This window comes from Adelges cooleyi, unplaced genomic scaffold (assembly GCF_023614345.1).
Source record: "Adelges cooleyi isolate 19-005CV unplaced genomic scaffold, UGA_ACOO_1.1 ACOO_flye_CR_arks_rails_tigmint_CR_PRNA_9, whole genome shotgun sequence".
Taxonomy (NCBI): Eukaryota; Metazoa; Arthropoda; class Insecta; order Hemiptera; family Adelgidae; genus Adelges; species Adelges cooleyi.
In genome coordinates this window covers 14,308,234-14,327,823 of record NW_026096579.1, presented here as the reverse complement: position 1 = coordinate 14,327,823, position 19,590 = coordinate 14,308,234, and the positions used below count along the sequence as shown (strand labels likewise).

Below are 19,590 nucleotides of genomic sequence, written 5' to 3'. Positions count from 1 at the left end.
AGGTACATACTAACTAACATTTTCGGAGTTTATTTTCTGTACCCAATTATACTGTTCATTCTGTATATTTATAATTATGTTTTTCATGTAATGTAATAACCCTGAGCCTCCACGCAAAGTTCCTTCTCAACGAGGCCCAGTATTGTTTGTAAGAAATAAATCAAGTATATAATTTCAATAAATAATATCCGAGAAGTACTTCAGAATATAAACACCGCGCTTAAACAAATATTAAGTATGTTAAGTACAAAATATTTTGTTTCGTTTTATACTTTAGGTTAAATGTTTTCCTCGAGTTGTATACAATGTATACATAACATTAATAACCAGAACATGGGAAAACCATTTTCATTGCTCGGGGTTTAAGGAGTAAAACCCTGAATTTGAAAAGCAATATTATGTAGTAGGCATCGTTTTAACAAAATTATAATAAGTGCGTTTTCTAATGTGAATACTGAATAGTTTAAAACGATGAGCGTTTTACGGCTTGTAATTGTTTAATCAGCAAACGGAGAAGAGACAAGGTTAAGCATTCGGAATAATAAACCGGTATTTGCATTATGTTAAAAAAAAAGGGTAAATGTTTATTGCAGTTCATCGCTGTAAAAGGAATAACGCAATTTTGTTAATTGAACTGGCTCGATGCCTAAAGACAAAACTCGTCGATGGCTTTTCACAGCTTTTAACGCCCTTTTTCGTTTACACCTATTAAATACCCACTCATTTTCTCCAACAGTTAATCTCCAACGGCCGTTTGTGTGTTTACAGGTTCAAAATTACCGGATTTCAAGACCGAACTCACAAAAATGGATCCAAAGTTTAACGGCACCGTGGAAAACGTAACAGCCACAGTAGGTCGCAGAGCAACACTGTCTTGCACAATCGACAATCTAGGAGCTCACAAAGTATGTAGAAAAAGCTACATATTAAGTTATACAAGCACTTACATGCTTATAGTATTTGCAAATTAAAAAAAAAAAACAGAATACAATAATGTAGTAATCAATTCAGTTTTTTTTAAATGTTGCTAAACTTAAAAAACTACCTCATCGACTCACGTTTATCTTTATTGTTATTAGTAATGTTCTGTTTTGTATTAGAAAAAGTTAAGTCAGCATTAGGTTAGCAATAATCCGAGGTATCTCTGTACTAAATATATGATTTTATCAATATAGCGGTAGATATAAATATAGTATATCGATTTAAAAAGACCATATTGTTATATACTTTTAATTTTAATATAAAAAAAAATTATAAGATTTTTTTTTTAAACCAAAACATCAAAATATGTACATATAAATCTCCCTTTGTGCTCAGTGGGATATCAATTGAACAGCTGAGTGGCAAAATGGTAATATTCCTCAACTTTTGGAAAATAAAAAAACTGTTTATTTCCTATATAATATGTATATAGGAATTATATAAGTCCTACTAAAATTTATAAATCAAGTTTCAATGGAATAATATTATCCTTTATGCGGTGAAATATATACATTTGTTTAAAAAAAAACAATAATTCATTAATATAAACTTTAAAAAAAAACATTTTTCAGACGAGTCCGCAACCACGAAAGAGCATTTTCATGTCTCGTTGAAGTACTGAATAAATTTAGAGTAGTGGTGGAATTATAGATAATGAAATAGTATATTAACAAGCAGTAACAAGTTAGTATCTAAGGTGGCTAGTAAACATATCAAGTTTCTGGCTAATATTTTAGTGTTTTCATAATATCTGGCCTAAAACAATTCATAGGGAATAATATGACTTGTTAAATTATTGAATTTATTTTTTAGTGATAGTTTAATCGTTGTGAATACAACACATAATTTAAAAAAATTAACATCACCAACCCCAACCCCATTCCTACTCCCATTCCACCCTCATCCCTCATCTCTAATCTCTAATCTTTAATCTCTAATCTCTAATCTCTAATCTCTTAACTCTTATCAGATAACAGCACGGCAGTTTTTGTGACATCAGTTTTTTCGGTGATGTGCCAGAGTTAAGACATGAAAATGTCAAAAATAAATAGCACATAGATTCAAAATTGCAATCATTATACTTGAGCAAATAGTTTCAATTAAAAAATGCACAATATGTAAAAATTAAATAGGTCAATATTAAATTTGGTTGTGCTCAGACCGAGTATTTGATTTAATAATCTGCGTAGCTCGTTTTATAAGTACATGGTGTGTAAGTTACCAATAATATAAAAAACCCGGTTGATACTGAAATTATACTAGCCGCTGTGCAGTTTCTTGTAGGAGGTTCTTATTCGTTACAATTAGGCTTTTGAGAATAAACTTAATCAGCTTTGTCTCCGGGCGTTATTCAATTATTATCGACGGGTATCAATCAATGTGGAGGGCCTTAATTTTTTCATTTTTTTCTTCTTCTTCTTAATTCAGCAGCAGTCTACTGTGAGGGTTTATTAAATTTCTCCATTTGCTTTCCGCTCACGTACACACGGGCCAGAATCTTTCCCTTTCCGGAAAAGACAACAGCAAAGTAGATATCTGCAACAGCCGACACCGCTTTTATAAATTATGCAAATCGCGCATCCGCATCAGGTGCCTGCTGCCTGTTCAACACCCGTGTGGTCATCGTTAAAGGTCCATATAACAGCTGCTGTGGAACATCCCTCATCCGGTATGTCATCACAACAGAGTATTACTGCCAACTCGAGAGACCCTTCTGTGACTCCAGTAGATTTGCTATTCAATTTTTAACCCAAAAATATTGTCCTTTTTTCCTAACGTTTGTCACCGTTGCAGTTACAAATTCCCAATAACGTTTGGTATTATTTAAATTCTATTCTAAAAACAAAAACAAAAAAAAAACTATTACTAGTTTAACCGTACCAGTCCCACACAATGTGAATTCAGTCACAATGTGCCAGTAACAATTATTTGTCACTAAGAAAGTGTCCAACTTAGCGTTTGATACTTTTATTCGGTTATATTCATAAATGTTCAACTTGATCAGAACTTGAACTTAATATTTTATTAAAAACTACTGCTGAACACGACTAAAGTTTTTTTCCATTGAACGCATGCTGAATAGACCGGTGTGGTGTATGTCTAGCCGTTAACTTAGCTACACTTTCTTGGCCGAGGTCGGTTAACAAGTTCGACGGAATACATGAATAAATTCCACGGTTTTCTTTTTTTTTTTTTTAAATGAAACATTGTAGCAGAAGTGCGCGGAAATAAATCAGCCAGGTTAAGCCAGATTTATTTTTGTAGCTCTCCAGTGTTACAGAAAAGAATATTTCATCAGCGCCCAAACTTTTACAATATTTAAATGGCCGGAGACGAAGAGAAGGGAGCCAAAAGCTTGTTTTCGAAGGGTCGGGGTAGTTAGACAAACGTGGAGGGTTATTTCCACATCCAGAATTTAATATTTATTACCTTTATTTTTTTGTTGGTTATATAATTCAGGCACTTTACCGACCGTGTGCATAGCAATGTAAATATATGTATGGCGATATTATGTAACTGTGTGTGAAAGAATAAATCTGAATAAATTGTTAAATGCACAAAACGGACCAAATTATGCAACTTCAAACTATTATTATACAATACACGCTCAAATTGATGGCGTTATGATACAAAAATAAATTATATCACAACATAGCTAACGGCCAAAAACTATGTATGGACACCAATCACTAACCTCGGTAATAACATTTTAATATCATATTTAAAAGCTTAAATAAAAAAAAAACTACTTACAATTTAAACAACGTAGTTTAAGTCAAAATGTAAAGTCTTCTGCGAAGTGATTAAACCGTCAAACGACCCTCAGTGGTCACATTTCCTTTACACAATTTTCCTTTCAGAACGGCTATCGCAACATAAAATTAATGTCGTTTATGCAGCTTAAATCGATTAAAAAAAAATAAAAAATTGTATTAAAAGCGCGTTTTGGAAATTGACGGCCTCTCTAAATTAAGAAAATGCGGACCAATTCGCCGTGATAATGGTGTTTTTTTTTTTTTAAAACCCTATTACTTACAGTCTGTCGGGTTTACATAGGTAGAAAAAATAATAATAACGCATCGTAAACCTCGCTCAAAACGTTTCCTTCGGGGTTTATCCTCTTTCTATAAAAAAAAAAATACCGTTTGTGATAGCCAACCGAAAGATAAATAATCCGGCATAAAACTGAAACATATAATATGTGCAGGAGCCTAAGCGAACAAGTTAAACCCGTACGAGACGACCGAACCCTTAGAGCAATAAGCAATCTTTAATCTAAACGTTACGGCGTGGGTGGGTTCGTCCCGATATATTGCTGCGGTCAGGTAAAAACAATTTATTCACTATTTGGACTTAGACCATACTTAAACGGTAGTCGACACGCACAAGGATAGATATATTTGAATTTTACCAGGCTCGGCAAACACACACACACACACACACACCGGACGACTGCGCGTTAAATAAGCGATAATGCAATGTAACCGAATTATATATAATTCAAACGCAAAATAGAAGTCAAAAGTAGAAGTGTATGCAAAACCGTGACGGAAAGGGATAGTGCTACGGAACGCCTTTTCTTTTCAAAGGGTTGGTTTGATGTATGATTTTAACGGTTGTGTGTGCATAACAAGGCATGAAAGCGCTATGCCCAGATTAAGTAAATAGTTGTTTTTTCAACTTAAAATCATCGGCCGCCTCGCCCACCCTCGCGTCAACGACCAAGGCGTGTAAACAACAACATGGCAAGGAAAATAAATACACAAAGCTTTGGCTTCGGGCAAGAGGTAGTAAACACCAAAGAAGTAGTATGGCAGGGAAACAAACGACTAACGAGGCCAAAATCTTAAACGATGATAATTTAACGAAAACGGTTTGTTTTTGTGCGAACAAACCGGAAACGAAACAAACCGTTTTTAAACCGTTTTATTGACTAAGTAAAATGAAAAATAAAATGAACATGTTGGGACGGAAGAGTAGAATGACAAGGCTAGACAGAATAAGGAATTTCAAGTTATTTTATTAAAAGAAGATCGGAGATTGTGCCATTCTTTTGAAAAGGAGGGAGGATAAAGTAAAACGGGTAAAATAGATTAGTGTAGAATAGTTTAGAGGTTGGAGTAAACCGAAAAATAATTGGATGGATGTCAAAAGTCATAAATAAAGACATGAAGGTGTGGAAGTGTGTAAAGTCGACAGAGAAACAGTAACGAATAGAGAATGGTCAATCCAATATGGAATAAAACGAAGAAATAAAAAATGTGTTTGTATGTCTTGAGTGATTTAAGTTATTATATTTTTTTTTAAGTATTAATAATATTAATAACTATTTGTTGTATATACAATATATTATGTATTTTCAGTAATTTGACGTGTTACCGTACTCTGAATCATAATCAGATATAATAAATAACCTGTAATCTGTAGATAAGAACCGTTTGTCTATCATTATTTCAAAATAATTTATAGGGACTTTCTAGTTATCGCCAATTGGACAATGCGAACATAAATATGAATTTTACCGGTTTTGGAAAACCGAAGAAATATGATAATTATTGAGAGGAAATTTAGTACCTTTACCTTTAGTAGTATCTTTACAAAGTCATAGCTAATGAACAGATAAATGAAAATAAAAAATTCAAACGCTGACATATTTTAAAATATTTTGTCTACACATTTATGTAATTAAAGACATATATGTTGCCGTTTAAAATAACCAAAAATCCCCTTTTTCGGATTATAAGAATCGGTGACAAAAATTCTCAATATATTGAAAAATGTAGTAAAATATGTACCTAAAAGTTAAGGGGAAAAAAAATTCTTAAAATATTTATATTCGGATTAGGTTACTATAAGGCATAGTCCAATTTTTTTTGTAAAAATTTGCAGAATTGTTTATTCGATTTACTGGACCCCGTGTTTCGATTGTCGCAGTGTCTATGATCGTTATAGAACATAGGCAGTGGTTTTTTTTTTTTTTAATGAAAATCTTCCATCACATTTAATAAGATTTTTATACCCGTCAAAACAGCGGGTGTCCCTCCGACTGTGGTAAACGGCGAACGAAGACCGTGATGACCGGACAAATTGCATTACGATTTCGCAAACACCAAGTGTAATTCGATTCAAGACACGGTTATTTCCGCCGCCTTTGCTTTGCACGGCCTCGATAGAATCGCAAAAGTATATTATTATTGGCCGACTTTAAATAACAACATGCTATCCGCAGCACTGTAGGTGTGTAGATTCGAATGGAGACAGAAAAAGGGGGGTTTTTTTTATACGTTTGTACGGTACCTAAAATAAGCGTTTTTCATTTTTTTCCCACCCTATCGTTCAACAATCGAAATCGGATTTTGCAAAAAGCATTTTACGAGCACATTATTACAAACACACATACACACACAAAGGCACTGTATATTATTATATAGTACAGAGCCGACAAAAGTGCGTTCTCCAAATCGAATATAAAAAAAAAAAAAAAAATGCATACAAAAAGAAAAAACACAAGCACAAACTCAACACTACTCGGTTTGCCGAGTTATTAAACATATTTCTATTTATTTAAAAAATATATATATAAATATAACACCTGCAGTAGATTTTTATAGTTTTGTAGTTTTTTTTTATTCTGATTTACTTTTTTAAATGATGATTAGAGAAACGCGTTAGGACAATCATTTAAACTCTCTCTTCCCTTACAGAAAACAAACATACTCGGTAGTTGAAAACCCACAAAGTTCCATAGAAATAACACATTTCAATTTTTTTGAAAGCATTTATTTTACTACAAAAAAAGACTTTAAGGTCTTTAATGCAACAAACAACAAAAAAAAATCATAAATAATGTATATAATAATGCCTTTATGTAAATAATCAGTTAGAAAAACATGTACAAAAATATGATGACGTTTAAAACCAATACTGAAATAAAAAAAACTCATTGTAGAAATTGGATAACCCTACAAAGCTGTTCACCGTTTTTTAGTACACATACATATAAAAGCCACAATAGTTACATGTTATGTTTATTTTTATATGTGCAATCATTACATATTAATGTGATAAATAAATTTAAATATTTTACTATACAAACGAAAATGCATTAAAACTAATGTCTATCGCGTTACACCATTATTACCTAGCTGATAGCTGATAGTGATACTCTTATATGATATCATTGAAAAAGATGGTCAAGTAGATGCTATCTACACTGACTTGCGAAAAGCTTTTCCTATTAAGTTGGTATCATCAGTTATACATCAAATAGGCATTTTTAATCCTCTTCTATGATGGCTCTTTTCTGATCTATCACAGGTCCTGTTCCCAAGTGGTTAACATCAGTGGCGTGTTATGCAATTGAATAAATGCCTTATCAGGCGTTCCCTAAGGTATGGGGCCACCTATCCCCATTTGTTGTATTTATTTTATTTACTAATGATGTGTATCTACCGTTTCATCTAGATCGGTTGGATGAAAGCAGAAGACCAAACGATATTGACGTTCCATGAACGCGTGGTGGCCTCGAGCGGACGGTTCAGCGTGACTCACGAAGGGTTTAGAACTTGGTATTTACACATCAGAGACGTGGAAGAAAACGACAAAGGTTGTTACATGTGTCAAGTAAACACAATTGAGATGCAGAAGCAAATCGGCTGTTTAGACGTCTTGGGTAAGAATATATCTACTTTTGAAAATATAACCATTTCAGTGCTGACTTATGAAATACCTTCTTCTTGTACACCCTGTATTTTTTTAATTTCTCTCGACTACAATAATTCGTGCAGTATTAAATTTTGTTCATGTAGAAGTATACAATTTTAATGAATTCCATTGCTTCTTCGCATACCATGTTGTCGTTTGAATTACAGCTACATTCCTCAAGAAAATAGTTTACTAATTGTAAAATGAAGTTGTTTTTTACAACAGTCATAAAAAAAAAGTTATACAAATTCTAGAACACTATAAAAACAATTTTTAATTAATTCACACTTTTTTTTATTCATTTATATTTGGAATTTCACAATTAAACACTGATAAAGAAATATAACCGCGCGCGGTTTAATCATTGTTTTCCTCTATGTATTGTTAAATAATACATTATCAAATATTTAGCTCTGCATAGCAAAATACATTATTAATTTTCAAATTTCAACATTTACTTTATAATAACATATTTCACTTTGCCTTTGCCAATTTTGTAAATTGAAAATAACATTTTAAAAAAAACATGTCATACCCTTTTGACTACAAAGTCAATCCAAAGCACTGCAGGCGGCAGTCCAATGTTCCTTTGAATGAGCTACCAACATAATATTATGTGCGGGCCTGCCTTGTCCCATTCTCTTATTGACCTAACAACATAGTAATAAGATCATCACTTACTGTATGCATGTAGTGTAATTTTGTTTGCACTATACATTAAATGTAGAAAATAATAATACATTTCAGCTATTTCGGTGCTACGTGACGTATTGCCGAAAAATATCTCTTCCATATTATGTAGGTTTCCTAATACTTCTGCTACGTGACGGCCAACTCTAATAAAACAGCTGTTTCTGTTTGAAAGAATTTTAAATGTGAAGTGCTTAAATATCTTACGCAACATAACAAAATAACAGTCACATTTAAATTACATCCAAGTAAAACTCTCACTGGAAAAGGTCGAAAGTACATAAGTGAAAAAACAATTAAAACTATTAGTTCCCAAAACGATGATGCTGGAATATAAATTAGATAAATTCATATAACTCATTTAAATTATGGTTTTTAGTTAGTAATGTTGACCTAGGAGTTACATACATGTAAAGCAACGAACGTATTGACTTGGGTTGATCGGTATTACCTTAAATATTGCTAGTCTCAGATTGTAAGCATAATATAATGTATCCTATATGTGCACTGAATTATTTGACTTACTTATCTATACTCTTTTTGCGATAACACTTTATTATGATTTATGGGGATTGAAAGCGGTCTGTTTTAGACCAAAAATCCTGACAACATTTTTGACTACATTACTAGGTTATGTTCAAATCGGATTTTTCATGTAAGAAAATTGCTTTTTAGTATTGAAACATTGTCGTTCATTTTTGACATTTTATGTCTTTACCTTAGCACACAACCGGAAAAAATGGACAGGAAAAAACCTAACGATATCAGATGATTTATCTGATAAGATAAGAGAGATAAGAGGGGTAAGGGAGATAAGAGACAAGAGAGATAAGAGATTAGAGATCAAATGTGTTTTGAGTGAATTCGTTTAATATGAACAAAAGAAGATTAGTATCCTATTATCGAATTTATCCATTAAAAATAAAAGTGATTGCCCAATACGATAAGATGTACAACATGTTTTAACATAAAGAAGCAAACGGCCAGGTGAATAAACTTTAAGTATACATACTTAGAAAACGTTAGTTTCGTTGTCATCCCCGTATAGTGTGGCAATCCTTTGTTGTTGACACCCCTAGACATTTTTCTCAGACCAGATAGACAGAGGGGGGTCGATTACGGTTTTTGTGCGTGAAAAGAAAAATAATAGACACTAAAGGTTTTCTGCGTGAACCCCATTTAATCCTAGATTCCCGGAGAGACGGACCCCGAAAGTAGACATCCATATAATATACAAATGCAATTTCCCTTCAATTGATTTCAATTTATTCTCGAGCATGCAAATTGTGTCCAATAAATATTCGTTATACCATTTTTCAAAATAGGATCTTTCGACAAAAAAAATATTTTCTCATAAAATCTAAAAAATAAGTTCATCGTTTCATGGGTACAAATTAATTTAAATAACTACATCATTTTGTATGTGACCAGAAAAACTATAAAATTTAAAAAAAAATCATAATATGTTTACTAGCCACCTTAGATACTAGCTTGTTACTGCTTGTTAATATACCATTTCATTATCTGTAATTCCACCACTACTTTAAATATTATTCGGTACTTCAACGAGACATGAAAATGCTCTTTCGTGGTTGCAGACTCGGCTGAAAAATGTTTTTAATTAAGCTTTCATCGCTTTGACCACATTCCAAGTCGCTAAAATACTCTACATTGTACATTGAAAAATAAGAAACCACAAAAATCCAATCGTGGTGTCGTCAATCCTCCGTCAACTAAACGGTCACAGTTAAGGTTTTGTGGTCATTTTTATGATTTATGAAATATAGAGAAAAATACCACATCAGTGAATGTCCAAAGTATAAATTACTACCCACAAAATGTGCACAGTGTGGTAATAGAAACATGGTTAATTTCAAACAAATCTAGTAAACGAACTTACTAACTCAGTTTTGGCAATAAATCTATATCTGAAATGATCCATTTGTATACCTTCGAGAGGAGTAAAAAACTATAACAAAACAATTTGTTAATAGAAATATTTTATTACTAAAAAAGAACTTTGACTCTCCTGCCTCTCGAGTACAACAATAATGTCTATGTTATTACCACATTTCCAAATACTTGAGTGAAATTCTAGTACGGCCTTTTATTGTTGTGTGACTTAATCATACATTGTTTCTACGTTGACCTGTTAAACTAGGGCCACTAGAATCGTTCTTACCGGTTTTCAACAATGTTAATACAATTGTTACAATAACGTGAATGAAAAACAACTGCGTTTGTCTACCTCACACGAGAGTTATGTGTACTCTTATACACTCGTTGTAACAGAAAATTGCAGCACATTTATTATGAAAAACAAAGCATAATATGTCAAACTGAATGATAAAGCTAACTTTTTTCATTTTCCACTCACATCAATTTTATTTCAGATATAATATGTAAAACGTGCCTAAGCAGCAATTTTCGGGGTGCTACTTTAGTACTACTAGTTTTACTAGGTAATATTATCTATATTTAATAAAATAATGACGGTTATTCTTTAGAGAAAAAAAAACCATTTTCGTTTTCATTGAATGTGTTTCTAGAATCAGACCAGCAGAGCATATTATGTATTTTATTCGAAACGTGATCAGATAAACATAGACTGTTTGGAAAAAGAAGTTTTCTCGAGTAGTAAGTTTCGTCGGGTGTCCATTGATGAAAATTGAATTTTCCACGTTTTCGAAAAACTACAAAATTCCAAAAACACCCGAGTTCGCTAACTGAAAAATAATTGCGCGAGTACATTAAAACTTTACCAATCAAACATCTGGTGGAACTCAGAAATTACTGGCACGCACTAATGACTTATGCACAGTTTTGTCTTAGCAAACGCCCGTTGACGGGGTTCAGACGATTATTTTTACTACCCGGTTTCCTACTTAGACACAATTCAACAGACTACATTTTAAGTGATTATTTACTGCCACTTTATTTGCTTAAACCGTTTTAATATTGTCATTAGGTCTTAATAATGAAATGGTGCCGTTGGCATGTAATCGGTTTGTTATTGATAAGTTATAGATTTTAGGCCTACTGTGTATCTAAACATGGTAACGCTATTTTTTTTTCTGATGACAACAGCTAGTCTCGTTTTCGAATAAGCATCAAGTGTTTGGATAGTTGGAACAAAACCTATTTAACATGTATATGTTTTATCGCTGGGGGTCAGGACCTAAAAATTTGTCTGAAACGTAACGCTGGATGTCACACTCTGCGGCGGTAGCGGAGGAAGGATGAGGGAGATTAAAAATAACAATAGAGATAAAATATTAGAGTATTAGATTAGAGAAAAGAGAATAGAGATAAACATATAGATAAGAGATAATAGATTACAGTTAAGATATTAGAGATACTAGATTAGAGATTAAAAAAAAGAGATAACATTAAAGAGATTAAAAAAAATAGAAATAACGGATTAGATATAAAAATAGAGATAAGAGAGAAGAGATAGAAATAGAGATAATGGATTAGAGATGATAGATTAGAGGAAATAGATTATCGACAAGATATTAGAGATAATAAATTAGAGAAAAGAGATAAGAGATAAAAATAAAGATGACAGATTAGGAAAAAAAGAGATTAGAAAGAAAAATAGAGATTGTATTGGAGATACTAGATTAGAGATCAAATATAAGAGATATAAGGTAAGAGATTAGATATTAGAGATAATAAAAGTACCAAGGTCTTATACTTGAACATAAAGACATATACACGTGCTTATGTATCCGGTTGTAGTGTGGATACTGTTTAGTTTTTCCTTAAATATTGCCCATACTAGCCTCCTCAATAAAAGACCGCATGCAATATAATTTGCTTATCGAGTATTCGTGTTTGTCTTGTATTACTTTTATTATTAAAACGACGTATCGACTAATGTTTATGACAAAGTTATTTGTGTGTAAAATACGAATTTGATAAATCTGTTTTATAAGACTATTTTTAAGCCGGTATCAGGTGTGAGTACATATAAGGAGCACAGAGAACCGGGAAAAATGAGACAAGCTAAACCCGAGATTGTAATTTTGATTGAATTATCGTACTACCGAGGGGTGTATTATTTAGATTTTTTTTCTGGAATCTTTTTCCCAGATATTTCTCACGTTTTGAGACCGTCTCGCGGTTAAGTAAGTAGGTATAAGCACGCGCGGCACTTGAGGCGACTGACGCGTTATAAGGAATTTAAGTTGCCAAGTTAAACGTGTAGCTACATTATAATAATAATAATAATAATATGTATAATGTATATAATAATATCATACTGGGGAGCTCTGGGGATGCGATTAATCGGGCGCGTGATCAGACCGCGGTAATAGTTTGGTCGAACAACCGTGTTTAGAGTGGCCGCGGTGAAGTGAAATTGCCTTACCGACAACGTCAAGACGGCGGCGGCGGATGAACCCCAAAAACTTCCCACAAGTTTTCCTTAGGTGTCGTCGCAAAGGGGTTAGTCGTGACGGGTATAGTTTCTTTGCTCGTATCCGCCGCCGCAACCATTACCACCAAAGTACACGTACAACAACAACAACACAACACCACCACCACCGCAGCCAAAGATAATGGACCAGAACTAAGCCGTCTAAACGACGGACTCCATTAACAAATTAACCTTTACATTGTTTGCCGACGAAAACCGCACCGCATCGTTATAATATCGCCGTTGTAGCTGTTATTATATGTATATTATGTATTATAATAATCGTTTCGAAGGACGGAACACACCGCGACAACGGCCACAGTGACGGCACGGAATATTGTCGTCTTGTATAAAGTTGCTAAGAAACGCTGTTTAAGTCTAGTTGGAAATTCGAAATTCGCTTAAAAAAACCACATGCAAAGACAAACGATAACTTTAGAGATAAGAGATAAGAAATTAGAGATAAGTGATAAGAGACAAATTAATTGATAAAAGATAAGATAAAACAGATAAGAGATAACATATCCAAAATAACTACTTTTTTTTTTGGTTTGGTTAACTTTATTTGTCGGTTGGTTAGGTTGGTAGGCGTGGAACGCGCGTGAAGTGGCATCAGGACATGGGCCGCACTGATATTTTGTTTTATTCAGTGTTACTGTTAAGAGTTCAATATGGATCTGCTCCTTTAAATGTTTGGCATAAGTCATAACAACTAATATCTATTCGAAGAACTGATTAGTTTCATGGAAAAAATTGGTATTGTAACCCCAATAAACATAAACAGTTTTTTTGTACACAACAATGTCTTTTAAAAATGAATAATGAGTAGTTTTTATTTCAATTTGTAACCTATAAAAACTTTTAAATTTACATAAATGATCAGTCAATCAATCGTCTTTCTCCTTCCTATTAAAGACATAATTAATATTTTTAATTACCCGTAAGTTTAAAATTTAGACTTTTAAGTAAGTTTTACATCAAACAAATGCCAATTACCCAATTATAATAGATTACACGTTAGAAACTTTTTTTTTTAAGTCTCTCGGCCATACCGCATAAAAATAGAATAAAAAAAGTTATGAACTTTTGAACTTACTATATTACAATCTCATTAAGTTACATGTAGATACAGCATAACTGGTCTCGGAGTATAAACCGCAAGACAATGAAACATATTATAAGTTTGAATTGTTATGTTTGAATGGTACAACCGAACGCCTTAAACTTACCTCAACATTTAAGCGTAGCTCTATTACAAACGGCAAGAATTACCACTAGTAATTAGAACACCTCATGCGTGGTTTTACAATATAATTGGCTTTATTGTCGAATGCGTATTCAGAAACTTTAACAGTACAGTCGTTTGCATTCCAAGTACTTACAACAGTTAAGGTAATTCTTATCCTCATTAGTAATGGAAGATATTTTTAGCCGGCTGCAAAAAAAAAAGAGAGAATAATATGTTTACAGGTATAAAAAGTGTACATAAAATTGACACACATACTGTACAATATAATATTATGTAGTCAGGATTAAAATACTACTTACCCTGTACGTTTTATTTGATTAGTTAAACAAGTGAAAAAATTAATAAAGAGTCTGTTTTAAAAATCTTCAGGTACAATGACATTCCGTGCTATGTTATTAATGATGTAATAAATTAATGCGTTAATTAAAACTGGGATAATAATGATTAATTTGTCACTTTGAAATGAGGAATACCATTTTGCAAAAACACATTATGCTAAGCCCAAAAAACTTGTACAGTAAACGGTTTCTGTAATTACATAAAACATGCTAAGTACACCCTGAATGCGTACACAGTAAAATTAATTATTTTACAGGGCGCAAACATCCCTTACATAAGTTTTGCTTGTAACAACAATAGGATTTTTATAACCTAAATATCAGTAAAGCTGGCTAGAAGATTAATTATTTATTTTTGCTCTTATCTTTTGTATTGTCTATCTGTTTGAGTAAAAATTCTATAACGTGTACACGTGTCAACCGACATTTTTACTAAAAAATTGCACGTTTTTAACAAAAAAACGATACAACTTCGTTAAGACACTTAATTATTTTCAATACTTTGTTAATTATTTTCGGCCTCTCCCGGGAATGGCAGCGTTTCGGGCAATTTGATTAAACAAATTTGTTGCTTTCGTTTTGTATCAAGCTATATGTTCTATATACAAGGGGAAGTTCCTGTAACCGTTTTAATTAGAATTGCAAATACCTGTTTAGGGTTAATGCTACGGGATCGGCCAACAGCTTTGCCTTTCTCCATTCATCGACACAGACCTAGTACGATTGGTACTGAGGATTTTGCAAAACGAGACCTAGGGGAGAATGGGTGAATACCAGTCAGTGGGTAATACTGGTCAATGACATATCTCTTAAAATGTGATAGCTAAAATTTAGACGAGCACACAATTTAATAACTGTTGTTACCAGAACCTAATACCAGATGTTTCAAAACAACTTTTTTCCCCCCAAAAAATAATTATCAATTTTTTTATCACTTTTGTTATAATATTTTTCCAATATAAAACTCATCTCGAATTAAAAATTTCTAATTTTTTACTATATTGACTGTTTCTAATATATCACAAACTGGCAAAGATTGCATTTATTTGCTCATAATATACCCAAATATTAGAGCTTTTAAGTAAATACATGTATTTAAAAAAAAGTCTGATAGGGGGAATACCAGTCAAAACTGATGAGGGTAATAACGGTCTAACATAACTTATGTAATAACCTTATGTGTAATACATTATTATATATTACTAGTATACTCAGTCAACAAAAATTATAAAACAATTTCTAAACTCTAATAATATAAATATTATATATAAGTACTACAATACATTTTAACATGCCGATTAATTTATTACACACCCGATTTCGGGTGATTAATTTAACAATCGTTTTAACAATGTGTTAAAAGGCTAACAAATCTCGATGAAACCCAATTTTCACTAACTAGTAGTTAAATATAATTAACAATAAATTAAATTCTTAACAAATTTTGGTGAAACCGGCTGAAAGTCTTTGAATAATATCATTGTACAATAGGTCTGTACTGATAACATGATATTTTGATGATAATTTGTATGTTTTTTAAGGAACTTAAATCGTTCCCTATCATTTCACATGGGGTTTTTGGCAACTGGTATTACCCCGTTATATGGGTAATGGCGGTCATTTGCACTTTTTTAAAAAAAATATTTAACTTCATTTTTAAAAATCTGAAACTTCTATACATAACATCTAACAAGTGTATCGTTCGATTTCAAGAAAGAACGGAATTTCTGGATTTTCAGTTCCAAAGATATTTCAATTCCCCTCAGCTTCCCCTACTACCGCAGCAAGCACATCATCATATTAATATGGCGATTACAACAGAATGCTGTGTACAGAGTGAATAAAAGTGTCGTCTACGGGCACATAAGACAGATAATATTATGCTCTCTCTCCCGTCTTGGCACGTCTGAACGTTCTGCAAGGAGGACAGGGTGGGATAAAATGGATTTAACGGGAAAACGTGACCGGACAACTAGGACTTGACTGCTACTCCCTATATTCTATGTACCTTGACTCACCCTCTCCTTTGGGTTATCTTCTAACCCTCGTCTATTATCTTTTCTTACACCCCAATGTATGTGTGTGTGTGTGTGTGTATCTGCAGCCCCTCAGTTAACTGAACATTACTTAACCGGAATATGTTATTATATATACAGGTCCCCGGCGTACCCTTGGGCAACCGGCCTTTCTCGAAAATGGTGTTTTCAGTTTGAATAGTCCAACTTACAAAGATAGTATCGTTAAAGTACAAAAAAAAACCGTAGAAGACTCTAAAGAACAAAACCAGAATTAACGTCAGTATTTCAACCAAGTTTCTTAGGATGACCAAACATAAGCTATTTAAACTACTCGACAAATATAATCGACTATAATTGGGTGATTCCAAAAAAAGGGCAAATTTAAGAATAAAAATCCTTTTTCTTCATTGTTTAAAATTTTAACAATAAATGGTTAAGTAAAGTATATAAGTTATCTGAATAATTAAGAAATCAAACATAGTAGTAAATGTTGTAACATTTCACTGAGTACCATTATTTAATTGATACTGTAAGAAATATGTAAGTGGGTTTCTATAATTTTTTTCGGGTATTATACATGTTATTTCTTAAATTATTTCTATATGCTAACATAAATTAAGGGAAAAAAATAACAAAAGAGTTGGTGTGAGATGAATTAATAGAGACATAAATATGATTTTAACGTACCAAAACCTATAAAGAGAAAGAGAAAAGATAAACAACTTTACTAATGTAATATAGAAGAATTACTGTAATAAGAATATTGTAGAATCATTTTTAGGTATAGTAAGCAACTATAAACTTTTATAACCATCGAATCAATATGAACTAGTTTATTAAGGCACGCATACAATATAATTATCGGTTAAGCAGTAATTTGTCCAGCTTCACTACATCTTAATTGTATCACTCTTAAATAAGGATTAATATAAATCAAGTATAAGAACAAAAAAAAACAACAGCTATATTGTATCTCATAACTGCCATAAATATTGTTTTTAGTAAAATCAATACCAACAAATATTAGAAGAGCCTTAAATAAATTAAACAGTCATATAAAATATGAACTCCTATACTTAACATAATTATTACCTTTCGTTTAGAATTGGTTTATTTTTTAAATTAAAATATCAGCGCTGTAGGTGGGTTTCCAGCCTTATTATAATATTATTTTAGAAAAAAATATACACATAATATTGTATTCTATTTAACTTACATCTACAACTTAACACTAATATAAAGATTAAAGTCTATAAGTAAAAATAAAATATGTTATAATAAATAAATAAATAATTATCTTCAAAAATATTATGCTAAGCTAACATTTTCTCATTCTTAACTACAACACAGTTGCTTTGTACGATTTAGTAATTTATTTCTCTAAAAATGTATGCAAATCAGTGAATACTGTTTTGTCATTTTTAATTATACCTTTAGCATAATTAGAGCGCAGAAATAAAGTGTATTTTTTACCACTATATACCGAAAATAAAAATTAGCATTGCAAACTGTGAGATCAAAAAAACGTGCAAGTACATTGCATATGCAGTTTTGTTCTAGAAATGTTTTGCTGCGTTTAAGGGTTAATGTATTCTGTATACATACACATACAGTTTAAAAACACATTTTTTCTATTGTTTGTGTTGCTAAATTTGCTCAAAAGTAATATTGGAAAATATTTACAAAACATTTCAACGGTAAAACGACAAGGAAAGTTTTTCGCTGGAATTTCTATTTGAAAATCGATTTTGCCTTCGTTTGTTCTTATCGCAATCGCATTGACAGTCTAAGTGATTTTCAAACTCGGGCAAAACTTTGGTAAACATTTTCCGAATAGCGAAACTTCATATTATTACTTCAAATAATGATCACGCGATAGCTAGAATTCGTATTTCCCCCAAACACAACGAATCAACCTATCAAAAATGTAAGAGCTTAACCGAAAACGTAAATCAGTGTATTTTCTCCATGAATTCATTCAACAACAATGTAAGCCCCAACTTGGCCGCCGTATGTCAGTTTACAGCAGTTAGAGAAGAATGGGAGAATAACAGTCAGTGGGTTATACCGGCAATGGCATAATATCTCTTAAAATGCTAAAATTTAGATGAGCACACAATTTGATAACTGTTGTTACCAGAACCTAATACCAGATGTTTCAAAACAACTTTTTTCCCCCAAAAAAATAATTATCAATTTTTTTATCACTTTTGTTGTAATATTTTTCCATAATAAAACTCATGTCGAATTAAGAATTTCTAATTTTTTACTATATTGACTGTTTCTAATATATCACAAACTGAAGAGGATTGCATTTATTTGCTCATAATATATCTAAATATTACAGCTTTTCAGTAAATACATGTATTTAAAAAAAAGTCTGATAAGGGTAATACCAGTAAAAACTGATGATGGTAATAACGGTGTAACATAACTTTTGTAACAACCTTACCTAACTAATATTTCCATTGAACATACAATGTCTTCAAACAATATCATTGTACAATAGGTCTGTACTGATAATATGATATTTTGATCATAATTTGTATGTTTTTTAGGAACTTCAATTTTTCCCTATCATTTTACATGTGTTTTTTGGCGACTGGTATTACCCAGTATTTTGGTATTTTTTTTTTTAAATATTTAACTTAATTTTAAAAATCTGAAACTTAGGTACTAACTTATAGGTTAGGTTAGGTACTTGGACACAAATGAGTTTAAAATAAATAAATAAAGACGTCCAAATATTTGTTGATTAGGTTTTTGGGGAAAATTCAAAAATAATTTATTTTCAATAATAAATAATTATTATTAAAATGTACATAAGTTATTAGAGTTATTTGACTTGTTTTTTATTCTACCCACGACTAGACGCTATTTAAATTGCTATGATGTTTGTTTTAAAAAAACATTTCCAAATAACGGAAGTAGTAGAATATTCAGTGTTCAGGAAAACTGTTCACAGAAAATGGGACAACGCTTCAACACAAAAACATAAACTATTGTAAACCTAATCACTTAGAGGAATGTCTATTTTGGTTTTTCTAGTAATTTAATAAATTACAGTTTTTACCACAAACGTAGACAATTTAATTTTTTTTTTTTTTTGAACCAACTTGCTTAGTATACATATTATTCATTTTATAACTAGCTGTTTTCAAATTCATTAAGTGATTAAAATAAAAATAT

At 31.8% G+C, this 19,590-nt stretch overlaps 1 protein-coding gene across 1 annotated transcript in view; it reads left to right on the top strand.

Annotated features, from left to right (window-relative positions):
* LOC126846560 (lachesin-like) overlaps positions 1–19,590 on the top strand; it is an 83,368-nt gene that overhangs the window by 23,984 nt on the left and 39,794 nt on the right. Inside the window, exons 2-3 of the mRNA XM_050586132.1 lie at positions 769–905; positions 7,447–7,654. Of these exons, the coding sequence (XP_050442089.1) occupies positions 769–905; positions 7,447–7,654 (345 nt within the window). The remainder of the gene's footprint in view (positions 1–768; positions 906–7,446; positions 7,655–19,590) is intronic.